Source organism: Solenopsis invicta, chromosome 11, assembly GCF_016802725.1.
Source record: "Solenopsis invicta isolate M01_SB chromosome 11, UNIL_Sinv_3.0, whole genome shotgun sequence".
In the NCBI taxonomy this organism is placed as follows: Eukaryota; Metazoa; Arthropoda; class Insecta; order Hymenoptera; family Formicidae; genus Solenopsis; species Solenopsis invicta.
The window spans coordinates 4,114,719-4,142,635 of NC_052674.1; the positions used below are offsets into that span (position 1 = coordinate 4,114,719).

Sequence of the window (27,917 nt, forward strand, 5' to 3'; positions counted from 1 at the left end):
GCGCGGCGCGGCGAGGCGACTGCATCGCGAGCACTCACGGCTTAATAAATTGCGGGAGCGTGCGGCGAGATGGGCAGAAAAGAATCTGGGATCCGTGCTCGCGGAGCGTGGCGATTTTATATCTGATGGCGCGCTCGTGTCCTGTGAAGCTTCACGAGGTGTGGCGCCGCGCGCTCTGCAATGGCGCGTGATGACGGCAGTCGCCGGGACAAGAGGAAACTTGCGGATATTAACCGCACGCTTGTAATTCTCACCCGAGCCTCGGTAATTAATTAATTATATTTTATTACCATTTATTAGATAAGATATCAAGTCTGTGAATAGAAGTAATTTAAGTAACCATCGATTTAGATTTTCTTGATCTCTCTGTTAGACGGAAAACTTGTTAGACATAACTTATGCGGGCCTGAGATTAAACGATTAAAACCGTTAGTTGGAACTGGTATTCCTGGAATATATATTATAAATTTGTCGGTTTACGCAGTCATATATGGCGGCGCGTGATCTTCTGTTTTTATATCATTTTTGTAGCGTGTTGTTCTTCGGTACAGATAACGCATTCACGATCGTAACTTTGCCTTTGAGCAGAACAATAACTCACAAAGTCGCTGTACGACCATTGGCATTCCGGACGCAACGTCGCGTAATAAAAAAAAAGAACAATGGAAGAAAAGAATAGGAAGGGATTGAGAATAAAGATTCGGACGGCATAACAATGGGAGTAAAGAAGCAGAAATGTAACGAAAGGATAAATAAATCTTTAAGTATTCGAGAGCGAAAAAAGGAAAGAAATGGAGAGAAAGATAATACGATACATTTCTCGTAGAAATTATTGCACGTTACAACGATAATTTCAAAGGATTAAAATATACACAAGTTAAAAAGAAATCAATATCTAGAAGGTCTATAGAGTTAAGTAATTTCTTTAAAATCAAATTAAATTAATATTAATGACTTGTAAAATTAATTTAATTACGTTAAACGTTGCATGAACAGCATAAACAAAAAATTAATTAAGTTAATAATTATGTTCAGATTAAATTAATTTAAATTAAAAATTAATTTTAAAAAATATTACTGATATTAAAGTAGAACGTCGTAATTTGTTAAAATTAGATTATTTTAAATAACAAAACTAAGTATTACAATATAAATTTCTCATAAAATAAACTTAATATTTTACTTGTAAACTGTTTATATAAAATAACAAAGAAATATTGGTTTTTTCAAAATTGGAAAGGTATTTTTTCCTTTCATGACTTTTTCTATACACACAAGTAACTTTTAAATTGGGGAAAAAGTTAATAAGTTAAAGTTTGCGTATCTTAAAACAATCTAGCCAAAGTTAAAAAATAATAAACTGATTTAAACTTTTAATTAGATCATTAACTTTTCAATTTTATTATTTAACGCTCAAAACATTTTGATAATTTATTTTTTAAGTCGTGTAACGATATTCATCTGCAGAATTTCGGTATGCTTATAAAGATTCTCGCACAAAGTCACATTTCTTTTAGAATACGTCCATGGTACGCCAGTGGTCGTATAATTTTATCACCTCGATAGCTTCAAACTGCCATATCGCAATTTCACCATGGCCAAATCCTCGATGACATCGAAACCGCGGCTGGTGAACAGAGGGAACGAGAACGAAGGTCGTGGTATGAAGATTAAGAAAGAAGTGGGCACGGCCGCGTGATTGGTAATCCCTTCGTCCGGTAAATCCGGCATGGAAATGGAACAGAACACGCATTCGAAAACGATATTCGTTTCGTTATTCATTGGACGGCCGAACGTGCGTGAGTTCGCGCGGGACGATGTGCGTTAGACCCGCGCGATCACGCGCCAATAAATTTCCATTTAGGGTCCCATGTTGTTCGGTATTTGGGCTGGGATATTAAGTTTCAAGGCGAATTTCGCTTTACAAGCTTCAAACGCTCAACAGAAGATTCGTCAGGCATTAACGAAGGCGACTGTGAAAGTCAGTATAAAGGAATTCTGTTCTGAATGATATTCCTTAAGTATAACTGATTCTTTAAGATTGATTTATTTTACTATTATTCATCTTCCATTTAGTTCGCGTATGATTTTTGAATTTTAATCTTTTATTGATTGTATGATATAACATTTAATTAATTAATTAAATTAAACGTTATTATTTAAACAGTGATTTGAAAAGACTAAAGCAAAGAACGTTAGCCAAATTTCACTTTTTTTAGGAACTTAAAAAGATTTATCTGAAAACCGGGAGACTTAAATTTCGATGAGTTCCCTCAAATCGCCCTTGCGAGAGTAAAAGATTTTTGCAGAAACTTATTTCTTCGCGTTACACGACTATGCCCATTTATCTAATCTAATGTAATGCGAAATGGAAGTTTGCGCGCAACGAAACATAGTATTGTTGCGATGCATTTCATCTTGATGTTCCGAGAATCACGATTTTCGAGATGCAATCCGCGTGTCACGCGCAGCAGAGAAACCAAGACGCCTATTGACAATGAACTTGGAGATAGATGCGCGTGATATACGAGAGGTATTTTCGCGGTGCATCCAGATTGCGTGGCTGATAATGCGGCCTTGCTGTACTTGGCACACCGCACGGCGAGAGATTATATTGCACGTGCGCCACGCCGGGCGTAGTGGCGATTCAGCCGGCGAGGTAAAATGCGGCATGACGAACGACCGCGACTCTATCTCGCGGCGTGCCAACCGGTTTCTTTGCGCAGAAAATTTCGCACAGGATCACCCGGGATGTCCGTGAATTGAGGTACACGTGCGCCGATGATCGCGCTCGAGGTTCGCAGAAGCTCGGCTGAACGCTGCTGGAGGATAGATTACATTACATCTTCGTACAAGAACGTTCTTCCGGGTTTTTAGCGAAAGCCAGCATTTCCGCACACGCGATGCTAACCGAGATAATCGTAACTTTCTCGTATGTGGAATGCTTACCCGCTTATACCGGAAATAATGCATGCCAGAGATTTTAGATGAAAATGTGATCTACTGAATACGAAACTCAATGTATAAGTCAGTCAGAAATTTTAGTTGTCTCTACGCAGAAATCTATTTCAAAATAATTGAAAGATACGTAGAAAATAAAAGAAAGATATGTCTGACTGATATTTTGTACATAGCTTAGAATTAAATTTAATAAAACACTTCTCGTTCTTACTATTAGTCTATAGAATGATGAATTATTTTCGTTACAAAATATTCATATATCCAAGTAGGACTGAATAAATACGTAATTAATACGTAACAGATAGTACAATAACGCATTGCATATATTACGTTATCGTTCTATAAATTCGTTCCTCGCAACTTTTACCGATTCTTAATAAAAATCACATCGGTTTGGTCAAGAAAGTTAATTTAGAAATCTACTCTCGTACTAGTCTCTTTACAATGCAAATCAATCATTCAGTGCCACTCAAACGCGAGATAGAAGTATCAACTCGGCTTTTCTTATTTCTATCGTATTACTATCTCAGCTAATCCTTTTCTCTCTACCATGAGAAAACAAATCCGATGTACACGTGTGTCTGCCATTTGTCTGGCACGGTCGTGCGCGGTTTTTGCAACCCTACGACTTGAATGAGATATGGGCCACTCGAGGAATCTCGCCGCTCTTTTGCGAGGCTTCGGCACATGTCCTTTTCTCGGAACACATGGTAATTTCAGCCAGTTCTTTATCTTGGCCCGACCAAAAACCGTCGTCTTCACAAAGAAATGCAACAGTTTTTCGGACAAAAAAATAAAGATGTTTAATTAAGCAGATTAGTTAAGTAAAAGTAATAAAAATATTCTTAAAATTATTTTTCAAATTTCATGCCAATTAAAATATTAAATTTAGAATTTTGCAATAATAGTTGCGTATATAATGTAAAATAATATTTTCGAATTAATTTTTATTTGGTCAAATTTATATCTACTTGTATCCAAGTATCATAATCCTTTGTGTGCTGTAGGTACTTCATATGCTCTGATAGATCTTACATATGACAACCACGTGTAAAGAGCTAGGGAAAGGAATATCCGACTCCGATTTAAAATGGCTTGTATGATCCGCACCGTAACGGAAGGTTATTTTTCAGAATCTTTATTGGACCCATACATTCCGGACGGATAATAAGACGATTCAATCCGGCGAGGAAAATCAGAGTCAGCAGGATAATCCGTGCGCCGTTTGTCATCGTTAGGTAATCCGCGACGATTTCCACGGCGACGGTGAAAAGTCGCGCCAGTCGTATCGTCAGAATTTGTTTTCGCATCTTGAATGTTAAATGTAGAAAATGCGCTGTTACGCGAATATGGCGCCGCGTAAAAATGGGTCAGCAAAGCTGCTCTCGGAATTGATCAACGGAAACATGTCGCGAAATGAATTTATCGCGTTCGTCGTGGCACCGTTGCAAAATGCGTTCTATGTAAATAAATAAAAAAAAAGAATCAAAATTTCATCGGGCGCGTAGTGCGCGTACACATGCATACATCCTCGTTATACGTTATCGTCCCTGATTGTCACACAGCAAAAACGCCATAAAGACGAAGGAACGCCGACCGTTGATCGAAGACACACGTGTCGACCGTACGGGGCGTGTTATTACTCGGAAACATCATAATCCTAAATTTTCGACGCAGATGGACACGCGCACATATGGGTGAAAGAGAAAAGTATAAATCTCTCTGGTCCCTTCGTTACTCCCAATGCGCTTGTGGAATTTATTCATAGAGCCGACAAGCCTGCACGGGCTTAGACTGCTAACAAACATTCGTTCTCGTCGAATTTCGTGATTTCCATTTGCTACATTTTACGATTATTCTACCAGCCATTAATATATTTTAATTTCGTACTATTTCCAAACCTCATCGCTTTTTAATTAAATACATGTATGTCATCTAATAGATATCAATTTATATGTTATTTCACATGTGACATATAACTTTTTTTATAAATAAATATTGTTTTTATACTTTTATACATTCTGTAATAACGAATAAAAGGAAACGCAATCATTTCAGCTTTAAACGACTTTTCAATACAAAGAGCTTGAAATAAAAATACGTCATATTTACGAGCGAATAATCTAACTTTTTATTTCTGCGCGATCCTTTCGTGTGTCTGCTTTTGTTTTAATAAAATGATGAAAAATTGTGGAAATGCACTCTTTATCTCTTGTTAAAGCGTCGAAGCTTTTGCAACAAGTACTGCTTCAAGGGATATAACCCTTCATTCTGTTATTGGAAAAAAGGAAAACGTTTTATGATTCCATTCTCGTCGCCGGTTCCGTCTACCAAAAAAGAGCGATAAGCGTTCCACTGTCCCGGCTTTAACATGAAATGTTCAGCAAGTTCTTGGCATCCACTCGACCGACTGGAAACAGATGTTACCGACAGTTTTCGGAAAATTAAAGAAGAAATCGTATTGTTCGTTGTCTTTCGCTTGTGCTTTACGGTCAGTCGGATTTGCGGAAGTTGTTTCGTGATGTACATTCACCGAATACCCTCAGTTGACCATCAGAAGTATTGTAAAAGCTAAGTTTGGCAATTTGACGATGTCGCAAATAAATTGAAAAAAATTTCAAAATTTTAATGAGCTGAAAGTGTAATTTTTTATTTAAAATATTTGCGCAATTTTGTGAATTTTAATACCACGTGCTGCGTGTGTTATGTGTTTAATATTATCAGTATTTATTTATTATTTATTATTATTCATCATCTTATCTTCAATTATCTTGTCTACACTACAATTAATCTGATGCTTAAAGACGAAGCAGCTTATGCAACAACTTGTAATCCAGACACGCACCTGTCGGATTTAGGGTCAATGATGAAATACCATCTCAAGTCATCCATGCCAGAAGCCTTCATACCTCGTTTGCATTCCAAAGAGGTATAAGGGCAGATGGCTGCCAGATAATTTACGTAATCCTCCAATCGAGCGTTTCATTGTTCCCGGTAGCCGCGGCACATACGCAAATTGAACACGTATTTAAAGCCTGCTCCTTTGAATTACGAAGCGAAATCGATGTCGACAAACGCCAAAGGCAGGTCTGCTTGAATTTAAATTATAGAGCAATTTCCTTAAATTCTTAATAAAATTGCAGGGAACAAACTTTCGCTAGTAACGTATTCATACAGCTTTAAATTTATTCATTAATCCTAGAGTGTTGTTCACATTTTGTTACTCATTTTTTTCTGACGTTAATACTACTCTAGACAGACAGTTAATTCACCTATATAATTAAAAATTTTTTTAAAACATTTTTATAACTGCTTTATGGTTTACAAGATAGTAAAATATCTAAACTAATACTGTTTTAATGCAAAATAAATTTTAATATTTAATAATCCTGTTAAACGTTATTGTAATTCAGTAAATTCAAGAAGTCCAGGAGATTTCTATTAATTTTTGTTTTTTCTTTATTTTTGGATTCTAATTATTATTAAACCGTAATTGATATCTAGAAAAAAAGAGTTACACTTTTTGAAAAGATGTATAATAGTTACATGTCGATTTATTTTATTCGAAATTATATTCTAATAGCTCCTCATTTTCATTATTACGAAAAATTGCAAAATTCATTAAAAATTGGTGGAATAGTTATTTTTAAGTATTGTTCTACCTATATCATTAAGTTATTAATTTATAAAAATAAATTCCATCTCAAATAAAATATATATTACAAAAAAATACACACATGAAGAAAAGTTACATTAATATTACGCTGTGCGAATATTTATCCAGACACACTCGTGTTATCAGATCATAAAGAACAACTATGTACTAACTGACAGTGCCTATAATTACAGACGTACTAAAGAGGAAAATAGATGAGACCACAAACTTCTAGCTATATGGCGCCACTATTTAATAATAGAAGTTCCTGGTTGAAAATTTTCTCACAGTAGCACTCTAGGATTAAAATAAAATGAAGGCAATCTTAGATCAAGTTTTGTCTAAAACTAAAATAGAGCCCAAAATCAGATGCGTATCAGGCAGAACGTACACCACTCATGTGTGGATGTAATTTCGACATCTTTTGCCGCTACAGGCATGGTTCTGAACTTGAACGAGCTTAATTACTGTTGATCGCCGAGCGGCGCGATAATTGGAACGCTCCCGAGGCTAATTACGGAGAATGTACGAGCGAACGGATGCCGGATGGTTTATAATCCCAGCTATCTGTTTCTCGGATGGACACATATGCGCGTGCGATGCGTCACGCAATTCACAAACACGCAATATTCGTTTAATTTGAGCGGCATGTTTTCATCGCACTAATTCCGGTGATTATGTCATGAATACAATCGTGGCGCCGCAGAACGCAAGAACGGTTCTTATCTTCTGGTCATCCAGTTTATGACTATCGTCAGGATCCAGCGCCGACAGTGGATGCTGGGTTATCGCGGGTTACTTAGCGTTGTCGCTTTTTAACTCTCTTTGCGTTATTGCGACAGTTTCAACAAAAAACTCATTCAATAAGAGAATATTTTTTACACTTCGTCTCATAACGTTTTAATTACTACAATTATATTAATTTATTTTAGTATTTCTTTAGATTTCTTTTTTTTTTGCTCATGCGCGTACTTCGCGTTTAATAAAATATTTTTAAATAAAAAATAAGTAATAAATAAATTTTGTCAATTTTACTACGTACGGAAAACTAGGAGGCATAACGAATACGGAATTTTATTACATTTTAATATGTCACCAGAATTGCTTCATAGAACTTGAAATCATTCATTATTGGAGCGACTTTTCCAGAACTAATCCGACCGGTTAGCAGAAGAATTATTAACGTCGACTGCAAAAAGCTCCCTTATATCTGCGCAAAGTCTCTCTTGCCTACTTTCTCCCTTGTTTATCTTGACAGAATAGAGCGGCGTGGTCGCTTAAAGCATTAGCGTCGGGCGGTTGACCTCAATAATTTAATGCATATTACCGCTGGTTTATGTACAATGCCTTGTTTAGCGGAGATAAAGCGCCAGACCCCTCAAAGAGGGGTTTGACCGAAAGTAAAAAGATGATCTTGCAAGCTGTTGCGGTTTTTAGGCAAAAAGAGTACAACGTGCGACATTTGCCTATGTTTTATAGTAATGTTAAGTGTAAGCCTTTGCCCCGTGCAACTGTGTAGCTCGTGACATCAAGTGAGCTCCCCAGAGTAAAATTTTATACAGGCATGTACAAAGCAGAACAAAACCGTTGCATAAAAGTCAATTATGCGTTCAGAATTAATATAACGTGCGCTATACAATTTAAGATCTTATATGTTTATAAAATTTACAAAAATAAAGATGCAGAAAGATGAAAGATAATCTCACGAGTATTAAATATACAAATATCACAGAATAAAATCAATTATTAGAATTCATCATTTATTATTTCAATATGTTACCCTAATTACTATTATCATCGTTATGCAGCAAATATCTACAAAAATAATATAGCTTAGGTAACAGATGTGAGTTTGCATTCTTAACCATGTCTAATAGCACGTGGAGTACTAAACACGAACAAATTAAACGCCGCGCGCGATCGAGAATCGGATGTAAAGTTACCTAGTCATGTGCGGGGTATTACTGCGAATGGGGCTCGAGAATAAAATTCCAACCGTCGCTACAGCGGAGTCATACAACGTTTCATTGAAGCCACGATGCGAAAATGCCGACGGTGAGATCTCTAATTCCCGATTAGAAGTCGCCAGTGCCGTTCTTAATGATTTATCGCTAATTAAATCTGCGTCGTTCGATCTCCCTCCCCGCCCCTCTTTATGCACTACGCGTACATTCAGAAACTAGGTTGCAACTTACTTTTTTTAGAACGCTCAATTGGCGGGCGATTTGATCGTTCAGATTATATACCACTTACAGAATACATATTACAAAGTATCTTTCAGTCATTAATTTCACCTAAAGATTTCTTAACTAATTAAGAATCGATTTGTTATTAAAGGTTTTTACTGCAAAAATAAAATATCAAATATTTAATCATCAGTATTAATTAAATAAAGCTAAATCTCGAACAAAAAGGATTTGTTAGTTTAAAGCCTGAGTGAATATCATTAATCACGCATATTTTACTTCGTGACTGTTGCGTAATTGTAGCGACAAACGGCGTATTTAATGTCAACCTTGGCGGTATCTATTCACATGTACCTACATACAATATTACACCGGCAATATTACACGACCTTATTTCTCATATATCGCGTACATTTCTTATTTATTAGAATATGAAAAGAAGAAATTCTTCTCTTAAAATGATACTTGGTTTTATTTTAATGATAAAGAAGTCTCCGCGTTTTCCAATGCGCTACGTAAATATTAAACATAGCGAGATAAAAATTCGGAACGGCGATGTGGTAAATTAAATTATATTACGTAATTATGTCTCAGCCCAAGAAATTTCTTGTAAAACCGCTTAATCATAAATCTTCCAGTTTTTCTATGGCAGAAAGTACCAATTATCCTCAAGTAATCATCGATATCCCCTGTAACAATCTACCACGCTCTCGAACGTTTCTATGCGCAAAGGAAAACTCGTCAGATAGTAACGGAATAAGATCCTGGTGGGCGTGGAGGCAGAAGACGTATTTCCACATTGATGGGATTATAGCGGACATAAATAACGGAATAAACGTATAACTTCCACAATGCGACAGCAATACCACGAGAACTTTCGAATATAGATCTGTTCTCTCAAGTTACCTTGGCGTGGCAAACAATTTTTTGCGAACCTTCGCAGTCAAGAGTTTCAAGCATCTTCCATTGCAGATCTATACGTGGACGGATACTCCCTGTTCTATTTGCACGTCGTAGATTTATAAAATTAGAAAAAATCGTGCGATTATTATATCAAATAAAATCACAGGTTAAATATTTTAAATAACTTGTGTCAATCAAAAGATGCTATGTGCTCTGTACAGATTTTTAATATAATTTTATTTCTGAAAATTCACAACTCTGTATTAGAAATCTATAAATTCAATTTAGAAAAATATAAATGTTTTTTTTATTTAAAAAATGCGTGTATATATTTTTTTCTGTATAATTAAATTTACAGATTATTCCAATATAATATATATATCTTAGAACAATTTTATATATTTATGCAAGGTCAAGAAAATATTACGATCTACAATTGAATCCGTCATTTGATTCATAAAAGCATTTCTCGTCCGCCGTTCTCCATTGAGAAATCCTTTCACGTCTACGCGCACAGATACGTGTTTGCTCACGTGGACATTGTGGCTATCAGAGACATACCAACGGCTTCTCTCAACGAAACTACGCATCTATCGGTGAATCGTTGCGCATTGTTACATACACACGCACACACACGTTATATGCATAAGATCTTCTATAGATAAGTACTATTCCATTGTTTCATACGATACACGGATTTGCTTTTGCATAGCTCGTTATCGTGGACGCCGGAGGAAATGTGAGTCTACCAGCAGCGCGATGTCGTAAGCGAGACTCGGACACTGGTAGTACCAGATATCATTCACAATGTATCTATTGTTATTTTGACATATAATTAAATTATCGTATAGCATTGCTGATAATGTCGATAATAAACGTCGAGAATCTAAAGATCCAGGCTTCTTTTCCTACGCATTATCTAACAGCATAATTACTTCTAAACTGTGTCACGTTGAGATACAGACATTTCTGAATTTAAAATAGACGTCGCAGAAACTTTTTATCTCGATTCTCAGGATTATACAATCTTGAGATTGTTTACTTGACAAATTTATTCGAGATATTCCAAAACCATTTAGTCGGCACTGCTCACGTCAGTATTAATTCAAACCAGACCACCGTTTCTCCGAACTCCAACTTAGGCCTGACGCAATATTAACAGTCGCAAACACTCTCGTAGATCTGTATCGTCCTAGATCTGTATGTACTCTCGTCCCAATTGGCTATCTTCATGGGATTTATAGCCGACGAGATTCAAACGCAACACACATCGCCGTACGTCGTGATTGTAAGTCAGCGACCGTACGGTGCCTTCCTACATCGAGTTAGCCACTGTTTACGCAACGCCATAACGTTTGCGTTCCGCATAATTTTAGTGCCCCATATGCGACGTCCTGTCATCCCACCACTGAGCACCACGATATGGTTCATCTCGCGAAGTGTCACGGAGTATTCGCGCGAACGATCATTTCCGGTGTGCGCTGATCAACGCGCGTAAAAAATGGAAATGAGCAATTGTGCTGGATTTATACGCCGAGTTAATTAACCGCGAAGTGCACACGCTACAATAAAAATGCTCGCGTGCATTGTGCGTATCAGAATATAGGTCAATGTAAAACGGCAGCTATTCTATTTCAACGGATCTTCCAGAGTAGATTTATGTTTCATTCGCACTGTGCAGTGACAATTTTAAAAGTTTATAAAGTTTAAAGCAATTTATCATGTCGTGGATAAAAAGCTGCAAAAGATTTCTTTCTTAGAGATTATATTAGTGTATCTATAGCCCGTCCTCGGCTATCCAGCTAATGATAGAAACACGTTAATAACGTTAATTGGTACATATACGAAGTAGGTCAGCGCTAAATGAAGCTAAAAACGCACAATCTTATTCAAAGGATATTAAAGTTCAAGGACAAACTATCATTGAGAATAGACTTCAAGATTCATCCTACTGCCAAGATTTATCTTATTATGCAGTATCCGGTAATTTTATCATCGCATAATTCAACAGAAGGATAAAATCAGAAGACCCGGTGTCTCGTGCGAAGTGAATGCACAACGCGAGACCGCTCGCGTCTCTTTACGCGAATCGGCGAATTGCGAGCACTCGAAATTATCGGATTTCAATAACGACTGAATCGATCAAGTTTTGAGTAAGGTCAATCGATAGTTTATGTTTGAATTACATAATAAAAGTGTTTTTATTTTTCTTCTACGTGCCCTACGAGCAGAGATATTGCGACGCAAAATCTAAAGCTTAAAGCTTTCATTTAAGATACGTCGTCGTCTATGTAAGTACGGTTCATATTTTCGATACATTAGCGCTCGTTTACTTGCATGAAATGGTGAATCATGATGTCATTGGTTTCGTTTTAAATTTGACATTTTGACAGCTATTTGACAGCTGGTATTTTGATTCATAATGATAAAAGTTAGCGCGTAAAAAAAACGTGAAGAGTATCGTTCCGTAAATTTCGTTTTAAAATTCAAAAATTAAGTGCATACACACATATGGCAGGAAATATAAAAAAGTTAGTAAAAACAAACTTAATAGAAGAAAGTAGGTTATTCTAATAAATATTAATGAACAGTAACGTAATATCCATAAAGTAATTTATCCCGAGAGACACAATGTGCAAGCATTGTACAATGATGGCATCATAAATTGAGAAGTAAAAATTTCGCAATAATTACACTAATTGTAAGATGATAATACCCTATAATGCAGTATAAAATGTACACTGACATCATACATATATTTGTTCATTATTTATTTATATATACTAGAACAACACAAGCGCGCGCTACACGTGCGCCATTTACTTAATTTCATGTTTATATATAACTAAATATAAATAATAAAAACTACAAAACATAATTAAACATTTATAATTAAGAATCATAAAGTTCACGATAACAAATAACAGATTATCTTCTTGATGACAGATTACAAATAAATAAAAATAGAATATAATTTGATTTAGTATTAAAAGTCTATAAAATCATCATTAATAATAAAAATACATTAATATCACATTCTTGTAATTGATATGTATAACTTTTTATGTCCTTTATATAACAAAATTTATAAAAAATTTAAAATATAAACATGTTATAATTATTTATTTTATAATTATTTAATATACAACGTTTGTAGTTAGCACGTCACACGATTGTATTTTTGTATTAAAAAAAAAATATTGTACACGAGTCATCAACAAAACCAAGACATCAATCTAAGCACATGAGACGACTTGGATTTTAGTACAAAAGTTTTTTATTCGAGCAATATGATATATTTGACAACGCTTTTCTTATCTTGTTTTTAATAAAAAGGTTAAATTTAACGTAATACATAAATATATAACTTTTGATTGCAGAAAGTATGATAAACTTATGTTAAATACTTTTTTAAACTAAATAAATATTAATCATTGCAAAAATTTACAAAAATTATAAAGTTTATACGCTACATTTGTCAATGACTGTTTCTTTATAAATGGCAATCACGTATTATAAAATTTAATTACTCTTTTAAATGGGAGAAGATAATTAAAAATGTAATTTATCTCTCCTTTCAACAAATAAAATACAGTTCCCGGTATCGGGGCGTTACGTCAGCAATTATGAATGACAGCATGAAAAACGGTTTATTTCCAGGGCTTCTATAAATAGTGTATTACGGAAAGGGAAAAGCTATGGAAAAGAAATACAATAGTGATTCGTGTTCGCTGTGTATCAACGATAGATCGGCAGCGCGCTGAATAGCTTGTAAATCACCCTGTCAGTCAATATCGATTGGCAGAACAACATTCCCCCAATACATTTTTAGAAGTAACGTCAACAGCGACCAGCAGACATGTAATTTGACTTGTTAAGCCGATCCATTAAGGAGATATGGTTATCGTCAGCGTCGTCATCGGATTCGCTGCGGGTGGATTCGAGGTCGCACATATCCACTTCTAACTGCGCTGTCAAACGCGCAGAACAAGTTCAAAATTCATTGCTTTCTGCGACCGAAAGATATTTCGAAAGTATAGCCATTAGCTGATTGAATCACCAAATGAAACATGCCTGCGATATTATTTTCCAACAGTGAATGTTTATTATTGTACATCTCTTATCCGATATCTATAAATGTACAACCTAGTATTAGGGGAATTAGAAAATAGTCGTTTTTATAAAGAATGTAAACATTATGTAATTTATTAATGTAATTCATTTATTCAATTATATAATCGTCATTATTTTCTATGATGCTCGTCAACTGATTTAATTTTTAATTCTTTTCTCAAGGAAGCGTTCTCAAAGAAACTTTTACAAAGTTTTTTTCTCGTAAGAAATGCTTCGATGATGAGAAAAGATGACAGTCCGAATGCAGTGGATGAGAAAATAGTTTCCATCCTAATACTCTAACTTTTTGTTGCGGTTATGCGAGCGAATGTTATGTTACAGAATCAAAGTCTGTTAGCTGTTTCGATAAATAAATAAACAAATAAATAAGTGAATAATTATCATAGAAAATGATGGCGATTATTTTATGAAATAAATAATAAATTATTAAACTTAAAATATTAAAATTACATAATGTTAACAAAACTTATTATTTGTAAAAACGACATCTTCCAGTGCCCCTAACAAAGACGAAAAAATAATATTATTTGACACGCTTGACGTAAAATAATCAGATTTAACCATTGTGAATCGCAGACTCTATTCATTGTGTTATTTATCGAAGCGTACCATCAAAAATTACTCTCTTGTGTTGATTGAGTTATCACGATCCGCGTGGCAATCGAACACATTCCTGAAATAATTCTCATGTGCGAAATTTCCTAATAACACTCATCATCAGGAAGATATCATTTTTGACGCCTAGTGGAGCAGCAATTGAATGGGAGATTGTCGTTATCAAAAGTCACGCGATGCCGTCGAGAACCGTTCGAGAGCGCATTTCTCTTGTGCCAACACGTTTCCTGTCATTATCACGTGACTCTCGTACATGGCCTACTGCGACTTGGCGTAGATAATTAGGCTTCAGACAGACAGCTCATAAGGTTTTAGACGGAGAATGTCAGATCGCCAGTCGCCAGACGGTCGCGCGTGTCGCGAGGAAAACACAGGCGACGTCAAGTCTCGCGATCTCGCGGTGCCGCATTATCGATCACGGCACGAGGATGAAGCATTCGCACGCACGATAAAAAAGATAGCACAGAAATTATTCGAAACTGTAAACTTTAATGGCGACGTTCAAAGAATGATAAATGTACCATACATAAATCTCTTTTGTCCGCATCCTGGCTGTACCGTAACAGTAAAATGATATAAAGGAACATTGATATATTTTGTGAAATAAACATTTCTTGTAATTCTATATAAAATGTTAAGAATAAACTATTATATTAAATTAGAACATTTTTCTAGATAATAAAATTGCAAAAATTACATTTCTTTCAAATGATGTCTTGTTTCTTTAAATTGTGAGTGAAAATAATAATGCTAATATCTGGCCTTTTCCGCGGCAACCGAAATGAGGATGCGAGATTAATGCACTGCATTAAGCGTGCAAAATCCAGCTACTTTATTTATGACGCAAATACAACTTGACCGCTAAGTCAATGAACACTTTGAGTTCATGATGCAACGATAAAGTAATGTATAACGAGGCGTGCCTGGAAAATATGTAATCGCCGCGAGAATTTGCAAGGAAATTGATGCTCTATCAGTCGACCGCCTGACGGCAATTTGTATTCCTAGACGTCTCATACTTCACGATCTAGCGTGTGCTTGTAATTGTTGAGCCCCTTACTTGCTATTGACTAGGTCACATGAGATTGCGGATATGAGTGAATTATAAGGGCGACAGTTGTACTATACAAGCGTAACAAAGAGAGAGTAACTTTACTCGTATACCAGATTTGACAATTTTAAAATAATTTCAAAGAAATAAATAGAATTTTCATAAAAATTTATCAATCAATTCTTTTATATACAATAATGTTTAAAAAATAATAATTTAATCGTAACTTCGTTCTTCAATAAAATCGATAAAAAACAAACATTATATAACTGTTACAAGATTTAATAATTTAAATTGATCTGTGTATTTTGTATTTTATCTGTATTTGTATCGACATCTGTTAACAACGTAGCATGTCGACGGTATTCAATAAATCAATCAACAAACAATTGCCGTTGTTGTGCACGAAATCGGAAATAATGTCATCCGATGCGACCGCATTCAAAAGGAAATTTTACGACGAGCGATTCATCGATTCATTTTGTTCTTTCTGTAGAATAAAATAATTTATCTAATTAAAAGATGCGTTTCTTAAATATTTGTTCGTTGAGCGTGCACCGGAGATGGCATCAAATGCTTTCGTGTATACTTTGCCTCGTTTTTTTTTCCTTCGAGCCACGTAATTTGATACAATTAAACGGTGTGACCGCACCCGTACAGCCTTGATCACGAGTGATTGTCGTTCGATATATCGAACGCGGCAGATCGAAATTGCGACAGAAAGAATTTGTTGGGAATGTCGTTTGACGTAACAGCGTGATTGTTGCGTGATGCCGCACCGGTGCGGCGGCGGTCGGAAACGTTTCTAGTGGCAGGTGCACTGCGGATCTGAATATTCCGTGTCGCAATGCAAAACATAACCATGGTAATACGTGAAAACGCATTCAAGCGTTTCATGTATCAATTCTTTCGGCATAGCATGTAATAATGTTTAATAGTAATAAATCTCCATTAATATGTTTGCTATTTTAAATCTCTATTACATTTTCTCTTAAAAGGATTTTTTTCTTTTGGACTTTAAAATGTCAATTATTTCTTTGACATTTTTTAAATCTCGAGACAGAAAGCAAATTAAAGGTAAAAGACAAAACTTGCAACAACTTTTATTAACTTTTATAGACTATTGACACAATAACTCATCTATTTTTAATGTGATTGACACAAAATTTTTTTGGGGAGATATTCACAACAATGTTTCTCCCTCGTTCAATTTACAATCGAATAAAAATTCCAACGTTTCGATTCTTTTGATAAAAAAAAAATCGTGAAAAAAGACAAATTTTTTCTTCTTCAAAATTTTGTAAAAATCAACTTTAACTAGCTCGAACAATTACATTAACTCATATAGATTATATATTATACATTAAGAATTTCTATAAATTAAAAATTTCTTTTAATTTTTTATTTCAGATAATTCATGCATCTTACATGACAGTAAGCCGTTTCAATTTCATAACTTTTATTATGATAAAGATTTTTTTCCAAAAGTTACTAGAAGAGCAAGAATATTATTCTAATAATCTAGTCATTTTCATAATAATGTCGATAAGTCGATAATCATTATAATCACTAACTTTAAACTGATAACATTGGCACTGTTGAGACGAATTAATAAGTTAAATAATCGATTAAATAAATATAGTGCAAAAAGTACATAAGAATATTCAGCGTTAAAGCATACAGAAAGATTTAATGTTACTAAATTGCATCTTTTCTCTCGTTTCAAATGACTATTGAATTTCACTGATTTCGATTCGATATTCGTAGTTGCAGAACGTCAACTGCATCAAATGCAAATTTGCTTAACGTTAGCAGTTTATCGATTTCGAATATCCATTAAACTATGCATCACGGTAGATTGGCACATTCCGGCGTGCATCGTCGAAAAATCGTCGCTCGCCACACTTCGTTAGTTGTGTTAACCAGCGCGCAGCGCCGCGACGCATACAGGAATTTTAATACACGGTCTTGTCATATTCCACTTTCCACGGCAAGTTTGCCGCTCGACGATACGTGTGTTGCATGATAAAGAAAAAAAAAAGAGGCCTTCGCATTTCCTTAACCTCCACTGGGGAAGAGCGCACGACTTTGTTAATTAACTTAATAGACAGCTTTCGTAATGAACTACATGCCGCGCGCACTGAGGAGACCCATAAATTTTTTGTCGTCCCCTGGAACTCATAGCAATGCCCGCATCTTCCAGTTATGGCGAGCTATGCGATGATATCAAAGAAACCAATTGACACTTGCACGACTTGATGAAGACTAACGGTTGTTGTTAATATAAACTTTTGGGATGGCTTAATCTACAAAGTTTTCCCAGACACGATTAATGTGAGAAAAACGTAATGTCCCGTATCGAAATACGTGTTATATGTGCACGTGTGTTTAATATTATTTGATATTATAAATGCATTGTAAATCAACGCACTAAAAAAAATAAAGATATTGAAAATTATGCTTTTGAATATTTTAACAATATATTGTGTAATATTAAAATATTGTTAATATTAGTATTTATGTGCTTTTGTGTGCGGGTAAAGAGCCTTTTAATAAGCTGTAATTTCAAATCTTTTTACGTAAGTCAAAATGCTTGGAATATTACATGCGAATGCCAGCCGTTTCCGCAATACGGGATTATTAAAACAATAATTTGCATTATTTTTAATTGCACTTGCACGCCTCTGTGATCCCATGTTTATTAGTGCATTTATTCACATGAGTCATGACATATGAAAACTTGTGAATCATCTTTCGTAATATTTAATGTATAAATGAATGAATCGTTAAATATGATACAATAAGAAAAATAATATTCATGCAAAAATGAGATCAACGATAACCATTTTTTATATTTATACTGATTAAAGCACGATAAAAATGTATGGCTGTATTGCAGTAATCTGATACTTGATGAGCTCAGATGATTTAAATATACGTAATACGTGAGTAAAAATGCTTCGACGAGCGAAAATGAAGAAGCAGGATCATATGATTCTGAATCAGAATTTAGACTTTACGACAATAAATCTAATTATGTTACACGTCGACTGTGACAGCAACTGATATCCAGACAATGTCTCAGACAGATAGCGTTGTCTTAGCAAATTTCACCAAAAATATTTTTTATATGCATTTAAGAATGTAATTTTACAGAAAAAATTATTTTCTTCGTTACATTCTGTTATATCAAAAACTACTCTTTCATATCAATGTTATGTACAATTAGATATGTATTTAATCTTCCTAAAAATATAAAGAAATTAATTCTTGGAATTGATCCTTGTGACTATTACGTTCCCCTCGCATTAACACATTGGATTAATTAAGAGCACAACACGGTAGACGAAGCGTAGCACCACGCACGAATTGAGTCGAATACCACAATCATGAGACAGGGGATCAGCCATCTCGTTATTAATTAATGATTGGAATTAATTATGGGAATCAACTCGCTCGCACGCGGGTATTATCAGATCGGCTTACAGGCGAATCAAATAACGGTAATTTCCGACACCTTTCGATGCAATGGAACACCTTTGTGTGTATTACAATGCATTTTCTCTCTCAAGTCGGTCCTTCACGACTAAAGATCGTGGTCTCCATTTGATGCATGAGCATGCATGTTTCATGGTGACTTTCTTGCAAAGGTACTCTCGGTGGAATGCCATTGCCTTTCGAGGGATAACGATCAATTAAAAATCTGAAATGTTCTGGTTTTGAACCTGGATCTTAGCCAGATGCGCAACTTTTACGACAATCATATGATTTTGTTTATTTATTAAATAAAGATCAGATATTTAAATATAATCTAAAAATAACTTAATTTTAAAAAATATATTTTCGGAGAAAAAATTGTGCGGAAGCAAAAAATATTTAAGTTTATTTCAATTTATCAAAGATTAAAACTAAAATCTTGATGGCGACATAAGATTTATGCATATTGTTTAACGGAAAAAATATTATACTTCGCCTCGTACATACATTGAAAGAGAAAGCAAAAACTGGATTCATACATTTCACAAACTTCAAGGGACCAACGAGAATCGTTAAATGTACGTTAAGTTAATTAACACCTATATCAAAATAATGACGTTAATCTCTGGGTACACACGATAGGTGTGAAAAGACTTGACGTCGATGCTTCTCAGAATTCATAATCACGCACAACAAGCAAGATCAATTAGTGGATCAATTAGTGCTCCGCAACAGTTTGATTTATTTACACGAATGTACTTTATAATCAAGTACATTTTTATTCAAATATTAAAATATGGCATTTTTCTCTTTAGAGAGAAGACAATCGTTCTCTTCAGGAAAGCACAAAAGTAGAAAATAATTTTGTCAAATATTTTAAAAACGAGATATCTCTTTAAAAATTTCTAGTTACATATAATGCAAAAAAATATTCATAATAAAGAACATGGATCGTAATAGCGAATACATGACTTTCCAAATAATTGACTTGCGAGCAAAATTTACATTAACCCCTGGACTACCTCGAAATTGAACCGCTCAGCTGCTTCACGGCCGTTATACTTTCCCTCGTCAAATTATCGAAAGCGGTCTACGCATCCGGATAATATCGGCGAATTACGTGGAACAAGAGTGCTTAACACACGGTAAATTTCGATTGACCGTGGGGGTCAACGATTGGTCGATCAAGTTCAGCAGCCAGTTAGTCTGCTGTCGTCCGGCTAACGACTTAATGACGGGAATTCGCCACTTACGAGTTCCTCTTTTTCTCCCCTATGCTATCCTCTTCTCTTTCACTCTCCCTGATCCTCTTTTGTCCGCAGTTCTTTTCCCCTCTTTTATCGGCAATGCTATTCGCGTAAAACAACACGGTCAACAGACCAATAACAATGTCGGAAATTAGTCAACGCTTAAACGGGATTGTCATTAACTATTATTGTGCCAAACAAACTAGCTATCGGAAGAAATAAATTTAAGCGAGAGAATACGCGCCAAAATAAACGTGTAACAAGAATAATGGATTCATTTTTCTTAGCATTTTTAAACTTTCTAAAACTAAAACATTTCTAACCCTTGTTCCTCCCTTTTTTCTGTTAAATTATTTTATAACTAAAATTAGGAAAGTAAAAAGTGCTGTTAAAAAGACTATATTTAATTCAAATGTTAATATAGACATTTCCATAAATGGTAATTATTTAATCGTGCGTCATAATTTTAAGCAAATTTCAATCTATTATCTGTATCTATTTCCATATCACCGATTCATGCATTTTTGCAAAACAACTTTGTTCTTAAAATAATATTTACGTAATACAAAGAAATATCACAATAAGAACACAATTATACAGATAACTATTATGTTGATGTGATAGTGAATGTATAACAAAAACTGCACTCGGCATCTTCGAATGTCTTGTACACAAAATAAGTTTTGCTAATTTCATCATCATATCATTATTATCTTATATAACATCTTTTTATTCTTGTCTTCTTATTTTGAAGAATATAAGCTACATGTATTGAAGTTTAAGATCAGAATATGCACGCTAGAAACTCATAACTAGTCCAAACAAAAATTTAATAACGTAAGCTAGAAATACAAGTGTTGAACGATATAATATTGGCAAAGACATACTCTTTTAAACAGACTTGATTATGTTTATTATTTAATTAACATTGTAAGTAAACGTATCTATCGGTTCGTATATTTTCTACCTGGCTCTTTTCGTTTTCATTGCTATTAAGTGAATTGATCCATTGCATTAACTAGCGTGTGAAAATACTCATCTTGAACGATATCGTCTACGGCAGATTAAATTGAGGTTGAATCGATAATCGTAATAAATTTTTTCTTCAGAATTCAATATATTTCAAGTGTACATCTGTATTTAATATTACTATCCATCACATACGTACATTTTTCACAATAAACTTATTCAGATATATTTCGTCATAGAACTTGGTTTTTATTTTCATTAATATTCATCGTGGTAATCATAACGTGATAATCAAACGTTGAATCTAACAGACGATCACTTAATGCTAAACAACATATTAATAGTGACTACGTACGTTAGATATTACGAAATCTTATTTTCTGAAGAAATCTCTAGTTTGCGTGCTTTAACGCTAAAGTTGCCAAGCAATTCCTTACATAATAATTCTCATGCGTTTTGCAGCATGAGAAACCGACACAATGGAAACAACCACATTCGTCAGTCAGACCTTGTCGAACACTCATGAACATTTGGATTTTTGTGTTTTAAGTTTTCAAAGTGTTAAAACGTCACGTAAATCTTCTACTTTGGTGGAAATTTCAAAAATTTAAGTGGCATGATTAAAATTCAATTTTTTGTCAAGTAAATAGTGTAAATTTTACAGAATGGATGTAAGTACTAATAATGTAAGTACTATAGATGTGCAAATAGTTGAAATTCGAATTGAATTGAATGGAATCGTAATAAATTCAATGCAATTTGTTTTCGAATTGGAAAAAATTTGCAATGCCATCAAAAATATTTTATTACTTAAATTAGTATGCAATGGAAAAATTTGATTATTGAATTCGATTCTTTATTGGAATTAAAAAGATAAGATTCGATTGAATGTAAAAATTTCAAATTAGATTCGATTTCAAACATACTATCAAAGATTCGATTCAATTCAATCCTATCTCACAAATGCTCGATTCACATACTTCTAGATACTACGCAGAAAAAAATTTAGTATCACATCAACAATTCATTGTTTCATATGTAAGAAAGAATATAAAATCTTCTTGGAAAAATGTACAATCTTAAGCAAACATAATTGGTTTACACAAAGAGAAAAATTTTCTTCAACTGAGCAAATTATGTCTGTTTAAGATTATAAATTTTTCCAAGATTTTATATTTTTGCTTATACATGAAACAATAAATTGTTGATTTAATATTAATTTTTTTTCTGTGTATATAAATGATAACTAAATAACAAAAGTTATCTTATATAAAGCAGGCTCGTTTTTATAATCTTTATTAAAAATTTTAAAATATTAAAAAAAATATTGAGCTGAAACAAAAATTCTTAACATTTTTAAGTCAAATTTAAAGATAACGTTTAAATATTTGTACATAGATTTATTCAATCACATATGTGCCGCTACAAACATTTGTTCCAACCCAATGCTAAGTGTGGAGATTAATTTGGTGCCTCTAAATTTATTCGTTTCAAATTACCAATTTCTTAATTAAAATATTTTCTTGTTTTATAGCAGTTTTAAAAGACATCATTTCTGTTTACAAAATACCTCAGGTATGTAACAAATATAAGGGAAATCAAAATCTCAAAAATCAGTTGTATTCGCGATGGCTGGTGACAAGAAGCATACATAGCATTTCTTTGTATTTTTTTCATGCTAGAATTTGATAATTAATCAAAGTAAATCAAAATTATATTAAATAATGAAGATATATTTTTTAATTTTGAATTATAAATAAAAATTTGAATTTTGCAAAAGACACCAAATTTATTTACACACCTAATAATTTCGTTATTTTCACGTTGTTATCCAAACATTTTTCAAAATTATGAAGCTATGCTTAAGATTTTTACTAACAATGTTTCAATAAATCGTAATAAAAAAAGAATGTTACTGTTATGTCTATTGTTACTTATTTATAGGTATTTTATGACGGCGAAGTTGACAGCTTGCAATGGCAAGATTACCTTGTGATCGGCACAACCATGTCAATCTTCGTCATTATCGGGCTCTACTATCGATTCACCGGTGGACGACAACGTAGTATAGAGGTCAGTTTCCAAAAAAAATCAACTGCTACGCGATGGATCAATTTGTCATTAAACTAATTCAATCGCGATAATCTGCACGCAAATCATATCTATGCCTATCATCTTACGCATCAATCGACTGATCTAATCTTGCGATAAATATTATTATTCACGTAAATTATAGGCTATCAATCGATAATAAATTAAATCCTGATCGATTTTCCGCATGTTTGTTAATTAACTGTTGCTACAATTCAGCTCAATAACTCGAGAAGCGTTAATCGATAATATATAAATTTTAAATGTCTAGCGATAAATTCATTCAAACTTCTATCGTAATCAAAAGATAAAACGAGTTTGATTACCTGACGTATTATATAGCGTATAGAACTTGTATCTACTCTCTTATCTTATTTTTCGTATATACTTAAGGAAAAAGTGCATATAAATAATTATTCTACTAACTAATTTTCCAAAGGATGCTGGTAACATTTACCATAATTTAATTAAAGATCGATTTAAACTGACATTTTAATTAAGAACACGGCTATCTTAGTTATAAATCACGTATTTAGATAGATCCTATTTCAGTATTTTGCTAAATATAATTAAATAATAACAATAGAAAAATCTTTCTTTAAAAAGTAGAGCAATATAATTTACGTTGTTTGATTTGAACTATTGCAATAGTAACGGGCAAAAATTTCTTTAAGGAAACGTTCCATAATGCAAATGATATTTCTTCTATACGAAACTGCTGTTTAACTGATCGCACAATTATTCCAGGAATACTTCACCGCGGATGGCTCTATAGGTTTCTTACCCCTCTCAGTCGCCATGATGGCTTCCTATGTATCAGGACTTGTTATGCTTGGAAAGAGTGGGGAAAGTTACATCCGCGGTCTATTCATTGTACTAATGTACCTGACCGACATGTACGTTGTGCCCATCATAGTCCTTTGTTATCTGCCAGTTTTCTTCAAGCTGAAGGCCATAAGCATTTATGAGGTAATTGTTGCATGATTACATGAGCAATATCGTTTACTACTCTAAGCAATATTTCAATATCCTAAGACCACTTATATCATTTAACGTCGTGCAAACTTGTGATTCGAATAAGTTAAATCGGTCAAATGTTAAATAGAGAAATAGTGGAGGATCAATTCAAAAATTTATAGAATTAATTTGGAAGTAGAAATTAATCTTTTGAAAGATTTTGAACCCCAAAATTTGTTTTATTTCTTTATTTAAATCTTCAATAAATTTATTTCTAAACAGTTATAAGAAATGCAACTTGGATAAATATATTTCATGAGCTATGTGTGATATAATCTTTTTGCATATCTTCTTTTTCTTAGTATCTACAACAGCGATTTGGGTTGTATATACGGTTGCTCGTAAGCGTGATTTATTTCTTCGAAACGACATTAATGGCCGGAGTAATGCTGTACCTTCCTTCAATAGCTCTCGAAGATACCACAGGCTTGCCTAGTACCACGAGTATTTTTTTACTCGCTATGATCTGTACTTTTTATTCCACATTTGGTGGCATCAAAGCGACTTTGATGAACGGCGTCTTGCAGGGCTTATTTATGCTAATCACTCTCCTTGTCATTATCATTGTCGCCTCCCAGAATGTCGACGGAGGAATTGGTGGCCTTTGGAGTATCGCGGAAGAGGGAAATCGTACACAATTTTCTGAGTAAGTTGGAGTAAGTTATGATAACGCAATAAATAATAAATAAAATAAAATAATAAGGCTACTAATGTTGTTTTTATTTAGAGTGTCTTTAGATCCAACTGTACATTACACGTGGTGGAGTCTTTTACTTGGAGGAGGATCAGTATGTCTGACCAGTCTTGCGGTGAACCAAATGCACTTTCAACGTATAAAGACTGCTAAGTACGTTTATGTATATCATACATTACACAGTAAACTTTTGCGTTTGAAACTTTATAAAATATTTAAAATTTCTTTCATCATAATTGCTTTCGAAAAAAGAACCTGAAGCAATTAAGGAATAAACAAAGTTATCAAAAATATAAATCTTAATATAAAATATTAATTATAAATAAATATAAATATAAAATATAATAAAATAAAGTTTAGACAGTAATTTAAAAAATAAAGATATTAAATATGTTATTTTATTAATTATTTGTTTCTTTCTGCTACTGTATATGTATATCAAAATTTCTTTTTTTTCCCGCAGAAACGCACAAGGGGCCATGAATGCTCTGTTTTTTTGCGGTCCATTCATCTCTTTGGCAGGTATTTTAACATGCTTCGCCGGAATATCAATTTATGCAATCTACAAAGATTGTGATCCTGTTGCCTCCAAACAAATTTCGTCCTATGACAAAATATTGCTTTACTTCGCGGCGAGAAACTTACCACCTGGAATTGTTGGTTTTATTATTTCTGGTGTCTTCTGCGCCGTCCTGAGCACAGTTTCCGCTATGATAAATTCGTTAGCCGCAGTGGCGCTCGAAGATCATGTAAAGCCACTATACCGAAAATTTGGGAAGGATATTTCTGACGGAAAAGCTGCTTTAATAGCCAAAATTCTTACCGTTGTAAACGGCTTTATGTGCATGAATTTAGCGTTTTTTGCAGAAGTAGTGGGTGAAATAGTCGCCTTTGCCCTTAGCATTCATCTGGCTGTTGGCGGACCAATTTTAGGTACCTTTACTCTTGGAATAATTAGTGAAAGAGCTAATGAGAAAGGAACTATTATTGGCACAATTACGTCGTTAATCATCTGCTTGGTGGCCGCTTTCGGGAAACCTAAGCCACCAATTCCAAAGTTACCTGTATCTATCGAGAATTGTGCAAATTCTACAAAAATCTTTCTTATTGAAGAGATGAATTTTAACAGGTAAGACATTCTCAGAAAACGCAAAATTGACATTTCGATATTCGATATTGTTTATAAATATTGAAGGTGCGCATTATATTTTTTGGTTATATTAAAATAAACTATTAAAACTTATATAATATTTAAAATCGTCTTCTTGTGTAATACTAAAATTTTTAATGTATATATTTTCAAAATTGGTAAATTAGGTTAGTCATATTTAGTCATATTTTATCAATTGTACAATTTAAGTCGCTTTTCCAGATAATGATAAAAAAGAAATATTATACATAGTATAAAAACTATGTAATACAAATGGCTTTGAAAATAGATTTATCCAAGAGGCATAAATATTAATTGGTTTGACAGATGTAAATAATTTCTACATCTGTTATTCTGTATTTATCCAAGTGTCTAATATTTTTTGACATATTTTTGATGTAACGTATATATTTTTCAAGTACTTAAAAAAAAATCAAAGATTTTATACTTTAGATATTCATGGCAAAACATTTCCTTTAAACTTAAAAGTTTCACCTTTTACGCTGCGTAACGTTCAGGTATTAGCATTACAACACTTTCGAGAATAAATGTAATATATATTTACAATTGCAAGTCATTTATCTCGTTCGTCGTAGACCGACTCGAGCGAGCATAAACAGGGAGAATAAACGGCCCGACGACGCACGGCCAGTATCGCGTCGTGATTAGAATATGAATTATCGACGCGCTGTAAATCGTCTTATCGCGACTCTTTGAAATTCGTACGTCAATATTGCTATACGCGCGAAGATATCTCGTCTCGCTGTAATTAGTTGAGAGTTAAGCGCCGCTTCCTGATTTCTTTCACGCTTGTCGCTTTCTCATAGACGATAAGCTTGCTATTCGGCATTCCCACGGTGGTAAATAACGCTAATTGCACCGTTAATAAACTGAAATTACGGCTGTCTCGCGGAATCCTCGTTGCGCCGTTATTAGCGGGATTAGATAAATTATAGCTTTCTCTTTGTCGGCAAGAATTTGTTTAAATTGACCGGTCTATTTTCAACGTGGCAAAAAATTCAAAGGCTACCTCAAAGAGACGTAAAGATGGACAACCAGATCTAATTGAAATAATCTCGGAAATGGTAGATGATAATAATAATAAATACGTTTCTTGCGAGTATCATTTAAGTGCAAATAATGTTTTTCATCACTAAGAAGGGAGATGTTTTGCTAATTAGGTACTTTGTATTACAAAACAGAGAAAATGGAGAAAGTATAATACTACAAGAAAGAAAAATATTACAAAATTAATTATTCAGCATTTAAACTACAAACACATTCATGGAATGGTTTTTAATTTAGTTTTCATAAATCACTCTTTTTTTACAGTACTATACAAGATCCGTCAGAGTACTCCTACTTATATCGCATCTCCTACTTATGGTATACCCCGATCGGACTGGTAATTACTCTAATAGTTGGATATGTGGCGAGTATCATAATTCAGCGTATCCAAGGCGGAGATAATATCGAACACGATCCAGATTTGTTTGTACCATGCCTGGCCATTAAGATGAAACAGCGACGTCAGGACCCACGTTACACCACGGGCAGTCAACTCTTTATTTTGGAAGATTTAAAATCATTTTATGATTTATGAATTTAAATAACTCTTAATTATTTAAAATGTGATATCTTATCAAATCAAACAGGATAATCTAAAAATAAAAATAATAATTGACTGCCTGTATAAACATTCATAAAATTGTAAGAAACATTATAATTAAAACTTATTGTGCTATGTAGTTGATGTTTAATTGATTA

The 27,917-nt window shown here is 33.8% G+C and overlaps 2 protein-coding genes across 9 annotated transcripts in view; one reads left to right on the forward strand and one right to left on the reverse strand.

Moving 5' to 3' along the window:
* LOC105194673 (tensin-1) overlaps positions 1–27,917 on the reverse strand; it is a 203,578-nt gene that overhangs the window by 121,492 nt on the left and 54,169 nt on the right. The gene's annotated exons all lie outside the window — the stretch shown is intronic.
* LOC105194671 (putative sodium-dependent multivitamin transporter) lies at positions 166–27,898 on the forward strand. Of its 3 annotated transcripts, none has more exons than XM_039455048.1 (7): positions 166–264; positions 23,143–23,271; positions 24,037–24,258; positions 24,609–24,952; positions 25,034–25,153; positions 25,464–26,129; positions 27,483–27,898. In XM_039455048.1, the coding sequence occupies exons 1-7, from the start codon at positions 181–183 to the stop codon at positions 27,751–27,753; spliced, it is 1,836 nt and encodes a 611-aa protein (XP_039310982.1). In that variant the 5' UTR covers positions 166–180; the 3' UTR covers positions 27,754–27,898. The 3 variants fall into 3 exon arrangements, with proteins under 3 accessions (XP_039310982.1, XP_011158011.2, XP_011158012.2); XM_011159709.3 differs by lacking the exon at positions 166–264 and adding an exon at positions 21,674–21,884; XM_011159710.3 differs by lacking the exon at positions 166–264 and adding an exon at positions 21,674–21,869.